Source organism: Harpegnathos saltator, unplaced genomic scaffold (genome assembly GCF_003227715.2).
Source record: "Harpegnathos saltator strain DR-91 unplaced genomic scaffold, Hsal_v8.6 scaffold12, whole genome shotgun sequence".
NCBI classification, from domain to species: Eukaryota; Metazoa; Arthropoda; class Insecta; order Hymenoptera; family Formicidae; genus Harpegnathos; species Harpegnathos saltator.
The window spans coordinates 1,341,261-1,354,981 of NW_020229895.1; the positions used below are offsets into that span (position 1 = coordinate 1,341,261).

Sequence of the window (13,721 nt, forward strand, 5' to 3'; positions counted from 1 at the left end):
CATAATATGTACATAATATAATATGTGTGTAATATAAGAAATATAATATGATATATGTGTAAGATACTACTCTCTCTCCTTCTCTCTTTCTCCTTCTATCTCTCTATTTTTGCCGTTCAACATGAATATGTTAATCAAATTTACTATCACATCTCTCACAATAAAAAAAAAAACTCAGGTCAAATATGGTATACACCACAGTAATCTATTATTATTCTATTTTTTTTTTAATTATGACGTTATAGCCAAATTTGGACGACAAATTCATGTTCAGCAGACAAAAATATTGAGGAAATGAGTAGTCGTACTAAAATGATCGAATAGTTTTGTTAATTTTACATCAATGACCGAAAAAAGAGCTGTTCGCCTCAATGTGCGCCGATGCGCGGAACAACAGAGAGCGTAAACATCAGCAGAGGGGGGAAATACACGGAGCGTGGGCGGAAATCAGAGATTAATTCAATTTGGACACAGCGAGACACCGCGAAATCCCCGTGGACGGCGAGTCTTTTGCCAAATTTGCGGCAGATCTCTGATTGATTGGAACGTCGCGGTTGAACTATTGAATTGCTTTTTTCGTCCATGTGGAGGCATTTTTGTCTGCGTTTGCTCTCTTAGGCAAATTTGGTTAGGAATTTTATTAAACCAATTTAGACCAATTTAGAGACAGAGAGCGAAAGAGAGGGAGAGAGAGAGAGAGAGAGAGAGTCTCACCGCGGGTTATTATTTAACGAAGAATACGAAGAAAGAGCAAGAGGACGAAATGTTATCTCGGCATTGCGCCAATCGCGTCGAGAAACGAAAGCCCGATATTTTTCGACACTCTGCGCGTGTGAATTTTTAAAATGAAAGAGGAGATTGCCGCACGAGAGTTAATGGCTGCGTTCAGAAGAACAAAATGATCAGTGAGCGCTTAATGATTCTCGCTTCTGATTGGTAAATACTTTTGCGTCTATGAAGAATCTAAAAGAATGCAGTCACAAATAACAATCACTAAGCAGCTAATCTTACGGCACAGTTTCTCGCGGTCCGTTCAAATTGAAGGACATAAACGTCAAAAAGTATAACCGATTTCGCGTCCTTGGAATTGATATTCACTGACCCACCGATCATCTTCTCAGGCGCATCCTTGTGTGTGCCGAAACTCTCTTTCGCCATAGTAGAGCCACCATTTTCACAGCGGAATGGCGCAACTTTATGTCATCTCACACGTGCGTCGAGCAACAAGCAGTCGCGATGAATATAACATTGAATGTAAATATATCCTCGCGTGGTAATTTTAAGCAATAAATTTAAATCTCGTTTAAGCAGCGAAATTTAATCACCCGTCTGTGCTCCTTGCACTATTCTAGTTCCTTCATTTATCGCGCGTTAATAATCGCGCAAACTACTAGTCTTCTCATAACTCAGAACTTCTTCTCATGATTCTTAATTAACACGTTAGGTTAGGTTTCCGCGCTGGTGCAGTTTTTCGCACGTGCGGAATGTTCTCGGTATGCGCAAGCTTCGGAAGCGAGAAAAGCGGGAACCTCATTAATTCCCCTCTTTTGATTCTCGCCGTGTCGCGTCGAGGCATGACGACACGATAGAATTTTCATTAAAGTCATATATTCGGTATGTCGAGCTTATCTGTCCTTACTGGTGCAGCTTATTGTGCCGTCGGACTGCAGCATCGGGACCTTCTCGAACAGGCAGATGCAACGGCCGTCGCGACATTCTGTTTGGCTCACTCGCACCTCGCATTGCTCGTGGAAGAAGCAGGACTCGTTCACGTTTGCCGCTGAAAAGATTTTTGTTTTTTTTTTTTTCTTTTTAGCGAACGTTCAGCACCGTCAATGTATGTGGAGATTATTGAACGAAAGTTCCGTAAATTCTGCAGGTTATTCGCGGTCGATAGAACCATGCATGTATTTTTGATTGAGAAAAAGAGAAAGAGATAATAATTTACTTTTAATATTTTAATGCGAGTGCGGTAAGAAACGTCATACGAGCAGTCACATTTGACTTTCGTTAACAACGCTTACGAAACTTTAATGTAGCCACAGGTCAGGTATATGAAAAAATTTCATCAATGAGAAACAACCATTCTTTATCTCCCTCAATATTTTCCCCGTATGAATCGAGATTCCCTCGAGATCTTCATGTATTTTGCAGGCGCGGTCGTAAAGGGAAAAGAAAGAAGGGATCCTACGTAGAGGGTGCCCCGGGAAGCATCACGACTTACCGTGTCCGCATTTGTCGATATGGTTCGTGGCCTCGTATTCCTCCTTGCAGGCGCACTTTTTCTTTTTCGGTTCGCAATAAGAGCCCGCGAAGCTGCACTCATTGTCCACACCGCAGTCGTCGCCGAATTTCTTCACATCCTTGTCGGATAGATCTGAAAGGATACGCTCGGTAAAAAGCTGAAGCGGCTTCTATAGAAACCGAGAGAAAATTACAAACGATTGTTCAGACGAGAAAGAGGATCATTTTTCATACGTCGGTGTTGATTAAAATTTTTTTTTCTTTTTCAGCAGAGTTAAATGCCAGTTTGTTTCGATGTGCAATATATTAAGGTGATAAAAGTGAAGTATCCTTTGTTAGCCGGGAAAAAAAAAAACTTTTGGGATAAAATCCTCTCTTTGATCGAGCACGTGTTGGAGTTTATCTCTCTCTCTCTCTCTCTCTCTCTCTCTCTCTCTCTCTCTCTCTCTCTCTCTCTCTCTTCCTCTCTCTCTCTCCCTCTCTCTCTCTCCCTCTCTCTCTGCCGCCGCTCTTGAAATTTATAAGAAAATATGCTGCGACTAAACTCCTCGTTAAAGCGCTTCCTATTGAGAGAAAACCGAGAAACAAGATTTCTCTCTATCGATCCGCGCGTCTCCCCGTGGCTTCGTTCTCGAAAACTTGTTAATCGATGTAAATATTTCCGGCCGCGCACGTCCAGACCTCGTATCACGCTTCGTATCACCTCCTTTCGCGATAAAGAAAAGTCAAGAGTTTCAAGTTTGCTAGCCGCGTGGGGGCGTTGAGCGACAGTGAGCGGCCACTGTCCCGTGTATACAAAAGCCTGCCATCGCGCTAACCGTGCAAATATCGCGCCGCCATATTACGAGTGTTCCGTGTGCGCGCGCGTGCGAGGAGGTGTGAACGCGCATAAAAGAAACGTAATAAGCAAAGGCGCGACATCGCGACGTCAATTCATAAATACGTCCATTATACGTCGCGGCGACACACACAGAGTTTCGCCGCGGCGAAATGTCAGCGATCAGCCTCGCGGAAGACTCGAAGAATATCATCTCTTCCGAGATGGCGGAGGGGCGGCTGATTGCCGTATTGTCGGCTGCATAATAGTCCCACCCACTTCTTCTAGCCCGGTGCATTCAGACGAGGGACCGAAGGACCCTCCTCGAAGATCCTTCTCGCCCCTCGGATATAATAGCGCTCGCGAATTCGAAAAGATATCTGCCGGCTTTGTGGTGCTCGCGCGCGCGTTTAAAGAGACGGAATGACCCTCCGGCAGGCCGCCAGCCGAAAAACCCTTTCAACCCCTGCGTCGTTGTGAGTACTCTCCTCGAGCCCGTCGAGGGTTGCGGCTCTCGCAGGCTCGCGCTTTCGCTTCCTCGCGAGGTCGGGAAGCGTGCTTGCTGTAAATGTCACTGCGACAGCGCGTTTGATCGTGCTATTGAGCGCTATAAATCAGATTATCGGATTATCCTCTGGACTCATTGTTGTCCCTTTGCCGATCGTCCGTATCGATATGAGCATGCATCGCCGAGCTCGTCGAGCGACTTGACAGTTTGACTGTCAACGGGAAATGAGATAGCATGAAGTAATAGATAATATTAATGTGTCATGAGCCGAAGCACGTTAAATGAGTGAATCGACCGCGCGACGGTGTCTTCAAACACGTGCCGCCGCTTGCAGGTCACCTGACCTCCGGGACAATAAAAAACGCAGGATACGCAACGAGCGAGCGATCACAATAATCTTCGGCGTGAGAGTAACACATCGATGCGTCCCCGTTATTTCCGGTCTTCCGAAATTACGTTTCGCGTGACTTCTTATGCTTATGATTATGCTTATGATATTAGAGACGATCATCGCGTCGGGATCATCTTGGATAGTGACGGCGCCATAGAATTTTTCAAGGGTGACTACCATTTTTTATTCTTAACTTGGAAAAATATACGCGGCCTCTTATATTCCTGTTCTCGTTTGTCCACGTAACCAGTCAAGAAATTTGTGTTTTGTTTCAGATCCACCACAACTTGCGGCCACAGGATGGATGCAGTTGCCGCACCGGAGGATCCGGTTCGGGCCAAGTGGAGTCGGCTCGAAGGTGAGTTTGCAGACTTTCCTGTATTGCCTCGTTTGACCAACCGTAATCGAAAACTGGGACGTAGTCGCGCGCGTTGATTTACAAGGATCGCGAAGATTTAACGCGCTCTCGTTATTTATACGCGTGTCAAGCCGTTGATTCATGTATCTAATCGGCGAAACGGTATTTTTGTTCCAGATCTGTAGCGGAATGTGGCCGACTCCGTGCTTCTGTGTTTGGTGAGTGAGAAAAATTGGAAACGATATTTAAAATGAAAGAGATTTTTCGGTGACGGCTCCTTGCATAATTTCTTAGGAATCAATGCGATTTGGCTACATTGAGAGAGAATGTTTAGTATCTTTATCAAGAAAATATTTTTTTAGTGAATATTATGACTTAATAATAATAAATTTATATATATATATATACATATTTTGCTATTATTTTTCTATTGAGAAACAATAAGAAGATGTAGATGTTGAAAATGAAATGAAATAGAGAACATAATTTTTTCTCTCGATGTAGTTTGTAGCTCTTTGCATGTTGGATTTTGCACGTACATGTTTATACCGTCCATTGAAATTTACTGCTCGAGACAATCAAGGAATCGTTTAAATATACATATTTTAATATTTAATAGTTATCCCGACTATCGAGTGCTTCTTTTTTTCAAGATACTTTCTTTCATGTTTCTCAACATAAATATAAATTTCTTCATTTTTAATAAATTCATGTAAATCTAATAGCATTTCTATTATTTAATTGAATCGATAGAATTATCTGGTAAAACCATTTATTCAACGCGATCCTTTAATTGTCTCGAGCATATTAAAATGCGCATCAGAATTACGCCACACACGCGAAATCCGCGATTACTTGTTTCGGTTGAAATTATCGCGAATTCGACATATGTACATTTATCGCTTCTGTTACGAAATTAGAATTCTCGTGCAACGTGATGAAGGTTATTTTCCCTGCGAAGCATTGTTATACGCGAAACGTTCAAATATACATCAGAATTACGCCTCCACATGCGAAATTCCTGATTACTTATTCGGTTCGCGATAAATTTTTTGATCGTCGCAGTAAATTACATTCAGTTTTCACACACGATCGATCACGATATATAACATCAGCCGAAATTATTGCGAATTCGGCACGTGCAGTTATCGTGCTTTTTGTAAAATTAGAGTTTTCGCGAGAGAACTTTATTTCGAAGCATCGTCGTTTGCGCCGGACGGAATGTTTACATTTTTACCCGCCAACACGTCGCGATCTCTTGTTTACGATTTTTTGGCACGCGATTCGCGGCTCGCGAGTGGATACACGAAACACTAAAATTTACCGTGTACTTATACGGTCCGTTAAATCGCTAAAGTATCCACCAAATCGTCGAATTACCGTTAACGTCGTTAGATCGTTAACACTTTAACGATCACCATTACACAAAATAAGTGCGGTAAATTGAGCGGAGCATTCGATGAGGGATGATCAAGGAGCGATCGACGTGAGTCAACAGCTGGATGTCGAGGAGGCTGGAGGGATGATGACCTTCATCGCTGGGGTTCTGGACGACGCTGGACGTTACATCGAAACCGTGACATTTCAAACGCTCTCAAAGCGTCATTTCAGTCGTAGAGTACGCTCGAACATAAATCGCATTGATTCACCTCTCGTCGCATTATTATTATATACAAACAAATCAAGTTAATTGTACAAACTGTTACTTGAAACCGCGCACTGATAGAAAAATATAGATAGAAAAATTGAATTAACTATAATCTCACTATATAGTTTATAGTTCAGTTCTAGTGAAATTTAATATTCATATAGTTACACATCTGTCATCATTTAGCAAATATTCTGGTAATATTGACTATATAAAAGAGTTACTTTACCTACCATTTTATGGATTTGTATCCATACAATAATTTTAGTTTAACTTACTATAATTCTTAGTAAAAATATTATATGGTTGGTTATACTATGCCTATATCGTAATTATTACCGATATTATGGTAATACTTACTATAAATATGATATTTCCGACTATAATTTAGTTACTATATCATTACACTTCCAAATATCATATACTTTTCTCTCAGTGCGGCAACGTTAGAGTAATCTAACGTTCGAGTTGCAATTGCCATATTCCAAGGGGATATTTTGAAACTTAACTAGATTAACCGATTAGGGACTCTGAAACTCAAATCAAACACGAAGCGAAAGCGAGAGACAATGAACAAACAGCCGGACTGTACACACGAATATTCGCGAAAATTCGTCACGCTATTATAACGAATTTCTCAGTCAAGTTGATCGCGCTCCACTTGGGTGGGGAAAAAACGAGATCGTTGAGGCTCGCAGAGCCGAGCGTTATCAAGCGCTACGCACTCGCACGGGTCCTGTTTACTTTAATCCCAGTTGTCCCAGTTTTCATCCAGCCTTCATCCGACATATTATGATGATACACGCGGCAAGCGACGCTGCTTTACGGCGCAAATTCACCGTATTTGCGGAATGCGTCGCGTCGTTGGCTCAGATCGCATGGAAATTGCACAGAAGAGCAAACAACGGGCGTGTGTGCGCAGGCCGCATCATACACACCGCGGAGAGAGTTTGCACGCGTGTCGCAGATCGGTCAACCGCGGGAATTTGATCAGCGCGCTGACTTTAATTACACAGATGTTTAAATTGGTTTTCCTCTCGTGTCACATGTAACACGCGCGCGACGGCCTAATGGCTGTTCGCGGTCAGATTGAACAAACGAGCCGTCGAGCGCGCGTACGAATGCGACGCTAAATCCGTGTCGCCTCCGAGGTAAAGGTTTCGAACGACGGACGTCTTATCCAGTCTATAATGTCTCTTTCTCGACTTTAACGCCGCCGTTCAGAACGTCGCGGAAAACAATGAAAACGGACGAAAGTAAAAATGACACGTGCGAGCCGTAAGAGAGCCATCGATCTTCTGCGCGTCGGCGAAACTGATAAACCTTTTTTCGGGGGAGGGTGAGTACTTGATAAGAGCTTAAGCGGGGCGGGGGGAATCGAGCTATGACTCGGAAAGTTGATTTATGCGCGTTCATTCGTCAGACTGTCGTTCAGTAACGCGTCGCGAATTATCAGCGTCGCAGAATGCCTCGCCTAGGGTTAGACACGTCGCCCCGACGCGGCGACCTGGAAAGACGCGATCAAGGGTGGCGACTATTCGACGGCTCGAAGTTAAAATGGCGCCAGGCGGGTCAATCTACGCGTTAAAAGTGGGTCAGTCCACTATGGCACGCCGCCAATGCTCTCACGTGCGAAGCCTCCCACGCTCACCGTCGTCACCCTTCGCCCCGCCGACGACTACCCCCGTTTTTTTCCCTCTTGAATTACTTTCTGCTCCGCGTGCGTACGACCGCTCGAATACGTATGCGCACGCAAACCCACCCCATCCCCCCTCCCATACACACATGCGGACAGAGAGAAGAAGAGAAGTCGATATGACTTGTGTATATTTCTCTTAATTCGGCTTCTTAATTGAAAACCGAGCGAGGAGAGGCCCGCGATTAGATGCACTCGTGATTAGCAACGTTGACCGTCGTTCCACACTGATAGAAAAATATAGTTGAATTAATTATAATCTCACTATATAGTTTATCGTTCATTTTGGCGTCAATCATATTTTTATAGTTCGTGGAACCTGCAAAATATAGTGGAATAAACACAAATATATAGTCAATGATTGTCTGAAATAATTGTTTAGTTACTTTTACCACATATATGGTAATTTCTCATTCACAAATATAGTGAGATTTAATATTCATATAGTTACACATCTGTCACCATTTAGCAAATATTCTGCTAATATTGACTGTATAAAAGAGAGTTACTTTACCTACCATTTTATATCTATATCCATACAATAATTTTAGTTTAACTTACTATTAGTAAAATTCTTAGTAAAAATATTATATGGTTGGTTATACTATGCCCATATCGTAATTATTACCGATATTATGGTAATACTTACTATAAATATGATATTACTATAAATATGATTTCGGACTATAATTTACTTACTATATCATTATAATTCCAAATATCATATACTTTTCTCTCAGTGCAGTTTTATTCAGACATCGATAGCTTAAGACAAAAGTGGATGACACCAGCGGGTGTAATTTCATGCTTTAGCGGCATCGCGTCGCTCGTTAGATCGCTTATTTCGTATATAATAGCGAGTTCTAAGCACACGTTCAATATACCTGCAGTGATTGATGCTTCGCGCGCGAGCTATTCTTTGTGATTGATGTCCTCTGAGATTCCGCGCAGTTTACCATGCGGAAGATTGAGGACTGGCAACGATTGAAACGCGGATAGATCGCACACCTCGAAATTCTTTAAATATAATTTTCTGTGGATTTTCTTCTTTTTTTTATCACGGTTCGCCTTGACGTTTTCGCCATTCTCTCTCATTTTCGCCGCAGTCTGATACGGTGTATCGACGTAGCGAGGGGGGTACTTGCGCTTCTAGCCCACGAGAGATATCCTTTCCAACCGGATTCGCTAAGATAGCGGAGAGTTTATCTGAAACTCGATGCAGTCTTTTACGACGAATCGGCACGCGAACAGATACATACAGTCCCCGCTACGGTATCGATTTGTTTTGACGACGAGCCAGACTCGATTTCCTGTCCCTGCGCCATGCAGCACTTTTTTTTCCTCGCAGTTACGCTAATCAGGCTTCCTCGACGATGATCTTTCCTCTTAATGGATTTTCTTTTAACGAGACAATGAAGGGAAAGATGAATTGAAGAGAGTTGTCGTTGGAAAAATGTTGCAACCCCCCACTCCCACGAGTTCTCTGATTTTCTTTCTTGAAAATCGCGAAAATACGGTTTATTTATTTATTTATTTATTTATTTGTCGAAGTAACATTTTAATGGAGAGAGAGAGGGAGAGGAATTTTGTTTTCCGCGGTGATGTTTTTCTGCGCACTTAAAAGCGACGCGAGAACCCCGCGCCAGTGGGCCAATTTTTCAGTTTTTCTCCTTCGTCGCTCTCTTGCGCCTCAGGAGAGACCTTCCGGAGGCCGAGTTGACGAACGAGGCGGAAATTTCGGAGAGTCTTTGGCGAACATCTATTCGCCGGGAAGTTTCACTCGCGCGAGTTACGATTCCTCGGAGGACGGGAATTCGGGGATCGGGATCCCGGCGAACAGGCAGTTCGCACTCATGTTCCGCTTGACATATGCGTATTAACTCTACGGCCACGGTCGTCAGAAACTAACCGACCGAAACTTTCCCCCGAAGACGAGAGCTGTCATCCTTGTGTTGAGCGATTCCGCAGCTCGCGTTATGCGAGATGTTCCCGTGTCACCGCGGAATGTTGATTTTACTCGCGGCGGATCCGCGAAATTTCCGTGCGCGGATCCGCCGCGAGTATAAGATAGTTCCGCAATCGTTATTGAAACTTAATTAGACTTTGCTAAAGCGAGCAGAAAGGCGAGCGGAGTTGTCTCTTAAACAAGCCCCCAATCGTAGCAGACGCGAGAAGTTCCGCGGTTCGTTCTCACCCTTCTCCCATCGGACTCGGAAGCGATGATTTTTTAAGCGAACTCGCTTTGACTCGATTCCAACGGCATCTGCGGTGGCCGTATATTCTCGTCCGTGGTGAAAGCAACGAAGAATAAGAAGCGAAAACGGATAAGAAAGCAGAAGATAAAATTGGACTAAAGCCCTATTCGTGGCATTCTTTGGCGACAGCAACGTGATCGTCGTTCCGCAGGGTTGACGTTCATAGCTGAATGTTAAGAGAGCGAAACCCGCCACCTTTCCGAAAGTTCAAATGTAATATCAGCGCAAATATATATATATATGCGCGAACCGCAAATTAGCCATGTCGCAAAATGCGGGGCGCGGGGGTGGGGTGGGAGTTGACACGAGAAACACGGTCAACATTTAATTCGCGAACAATGGCGCGGTAGGCGCGCTCGCGTCCGCAAAGAGAAGAGAAATCGATCCGCGCGGCAATGGAAATAACGAGCTTCATTCGGCGGCGTCGACTTCCTAATCGCGCGCGGGCCGAGTTATCGCGGTCCAGCGACGACGCGTTTATCGAGCGATAAATTGCCGTCGCAATTTATCCGTATCATCGGGGAGGAAACCGACTCGTCCCACCGGGGGAGGGCGCACAATAACGCTAATGACGAGAAAGGAAAAAGTACAATCGCGTCCTCGGCGAACTTGCGTGGTTGATATCGCGGCATATCGTCGTCCTCGTCGTCGTCGTCGCGACACGCAATTCTCCTCGGGCTTCTAAATTACGAGCCTTTCTGCCGGACGAGCCTTTCACGACGCAAAAATCAGGATTTCGCTGGGAAATGCTAATCAATGCGTTTCTCCCTTCTTGCGATCCTCAAATCGAAAGGACAACTGACGTATCGAGAATAAATCGTCCGCGTAATCGTCGCTTTTCGGTTTTCTTCTGTTTATGATTTTTGGAATTTCCTCAGTTGCGCAGTCGATTCGATTTAAAATTTTCGTTTCTCCCCCCCCCTCTCCCCTCTCCGTATCTATTTAATAAGAATTTCGAAACGTTCCGGCAATTTGTAAATTAAAATTTATCGGAAATTCGTGGAATGTATCCCGCGAAATTAAAAAGCGAAGCTGGAAATGAATAACGAGCTTTAATTTTTGTTTTTCATCGAGGCTCCGATAGAATTTTTTCACCGGACCTCAGCTGTTGGTTGCAAAGCCATTTCAAAGTGAACGTTGCGAAATTGTCAGGAGAAGCGCTTTTTAATCAAAGAAATGCGACGAGCACAAAAGGAGGGGAAGGAACTCGGTAAACTCGGTTCTGCGAAATTAAAGCGCTCGTTCCTTAGGCGACTGCACTTTTTTAACTCTGAACATTTCGCCGGTCAATTAAAATTGTGTAACAAGAAAACTGGTGTAACAAGATGGCGGGAAGATGGTCGGCGGTGAAACAGGCCGCAATGAACGACTAATGCTCTTGCGTTAGATTTCATCAGCGAAATTGCCACCGATAGAAAAATATAGTTGAATTAACTATAATCTCACTATATAGTTTATCGTTCATTTTGGCGTCAATCATATTTTTATAGTTCGTGGAACCTGCAAAATATAGTGGAATAAACACAAATATATAGTCAATGTTTGTCTGAAATAATTGTTTAGTTACTTTTACCACATATATGGTAATTTCTCATTCATAAATCTAGTGAGATTTAATATTCATATAGTTACACATCTGTCATCATTTAGCAAATATTCTGGTAATATTGACTATATAAAAGAGTTACTTTACCTACCATTTTATGGATATGTATCCATACAATAATTTTAGTTTAACTTACTATAATTCTTAGTAAAAATATTATATGGTATGGTTACACTATGCCTATATCGTAATTATTACCGATATTATGGTAATACTTACTATAAATTGATGATATTTCGGACTATAATTTAGTTACTATATCATTACAGTTCCAAATATATACTTTTCTCTCAGTGTATGGTTCTGAATTCGCGCGTTAGACGCTCCCCACGCGCGATCTCTCTGTCGCCTCTAAATTCTCTCGTCTCAATCGGAATTCTGGAATCCGTTCGGGCGAATGGAAATGGAGAAATTCTCCCGTGTCTTTTTCCGCGTCGTCGTATCATCACCGTGAAATTAGGGCGCTCGGTTAACTGCCGGGCGCGTCGCGTTTATTAATTGGACGCTGTGCGAGCTATTTCAACTTCTACCTTCTCCCTCCTCCCTCCCCCCTCCCGCCCCGCGCGATAACGGGATGCACATCATAATTTCCTCCAAATGATTACGAGCTAAGACGAGATAAAGCCGATGAGCCTGCGAAGTTTAACGAGTCCGCAGTTGGCTCGGGAGACATCGCCGAAGGATATCGTAATCCCCGAACGACGCGCTTTTAATCATGCATGATAACCGTGGATAAGCTTGTTATCGCGGACACGATAAGTTGGATCTCCGTTAGTCGTATCCGCAATAGCGGAAGGGAGCGGATACTCCCCTTCGCATTTAATCTTCCTTGAAATTACTTGATTTCCTAATGCACGCAAAGACTCGCGTTCGGTCTGTGGGAGTGAGATTTTTTAACAACGCGGATTGAGCGTATTGAAGGTTAATTTTTGACGTAAACTTTGGCTTTGCCTAGTTAAAGTGATCATTCACGCGTGAGTAACGTTTCCAGCGTCGCACTTAGACCCGTGAACTCTCCTTGAACCAAATATTAAGTCAATCGGAAAGTTCCGTCCGTTTTTTTTGCAAAACGTATGGCTTTGTTTAAGAAACAAAATGAAAAAGTACACCAATCAAAATATTGTCCGTCGTTAGCGATGACTATTTTCCATCTTTCGGTCAGCAAGCGAATTCCGCGGCGAAAGAATGACTCATCTTTGGAAGCTATCCATTTTTCGACGTGTTCGTAAGAATTGAAGCATTCGTCAGCAAATGCATGTGCCATCGACCGAAACAAATGGTAGTCGGAAGGGGGAAGTCAGTCTGGTGAATAAGCCGCATGGGGTAACACTTCCCAGCGAAGTGCTTCTAACGTTTCCTTGACAGATTTTGTGACGTGTGAGGCCGAGCGTTGTCATGAAGCAAAATCACTTTATGCTGTCTCGTTTCATATTCTAGTCGTTTCTCGTGCAATACTCGGCTCAAACGGATCATTTGTTCTCTGTAGTGATCACCTGTGACCTGTTTGACCACTTTTTAACAGCTCATGGTACAGCACACCCTTCTGACCCACCAAATACAGAGCATTGCCTTCTTTCCGTGGATATTCCGCTTTGGCGTCGATGTTGAGGGTTGGCAGAGGGATCGCAGATAGTTTCTCGACGTTTGGGGTTGTCAAAATAAATCCATTTTTCATCCCCAGTGATGATACGATGTAAAAACCTCTTTCTTTGTTGCCTAGCAAGTAGAATTTTGCAAGTGGTTGTTTCGCCTTTCAATGTCTCTTGGCTTCAGTTCATATGGAACCCATTTTCCTTCCTTGTATTTTCTTTCCCAAGGCTTTCAAACGATCGGCAATGACAGATTGAGCACAATTTAATGCTTCTGCAAGTTGCTTTTGCGTTTGACATGGGTCTTCGCGTCCACCAATGCCTGCAATTCTTCGTCTACTCGAATACTCTTGGCCGAATACTCCAGAACGCTCTTTGTCCTCTACATCAAAATCATCACTTTTAAAGCATTCTCTACATGTTTTATCGGAAGGAGCATTATCACTATAAACTTGTATAAACATTCCGTGAGCTTCAGCTGAAGTTTCCTTCCAATTGAATTAACACTTGGCGCAAATGACGCCTATTTGGCTCAAATTTCGACATTTTTGATGCAGTAAAAAGCAATGTTATTGATGCAAACGTATACCTTTATGTACTGAATGTTAT

At 43.2% G+C, this 13,721-nt stretch overlaps 2 protein-coding genes across 5 annotated transcripts in view; one reads left to right on the plus strand and one right to left on the minus strand.

Annotated features, from left to right (window-relative positions):
- TORIP (Torsin interacting protein) overlaps nt 1–13,721 on the plus strand; it is a 74,369-nt gene that overhangs the window by 14,499 nt on the left and 46,149 nt on the right. The window contains exons 3-4 of one of the 2 annotated variants that reach the window (XM_025305520.1): nt 4,236–4,318; nt 4,496–4,536. In XM_025305520.1, coding sequence (XP_025161305.1) covers nt 4,236–4,318; nt 4,496–4,536 — 124 coding nt within the window. Of the gene's footprint in view, nt 1–4,235; nt 4,319–4,495; nt 4,537–13,721 lie in introns of those variants that run through there. The other variant, XM_025305518.1, reaches the window with a different exon arrangement.
- Nucleotides 1–13,721, minus strand: part of jus (EB domain-containing julius seizure protein) — a 42,296-nt gene that overhangs the window by 7,386 nt on the left and 21,189 nt on the right. For all 3 annotated transcript variants that reach the window (XM_025305531.1, XM_011139638.3, XM_011139637.3), the window contains exons 2-3: nt 2,225–2,377; nt 1,640–1,780 (exon numbers count right to left, since the gene is read on the minus strand). In XM_025305531.1, coding sequence (XP_025161316.1) covers nt 1,640–1,780; nt 2,225–2,377 — 294 coding nt within the window. The remainder of the gene's footprint in view (nt 1–1,639; nt 1,781–2,224; nt 2,378–13,721) is intronic.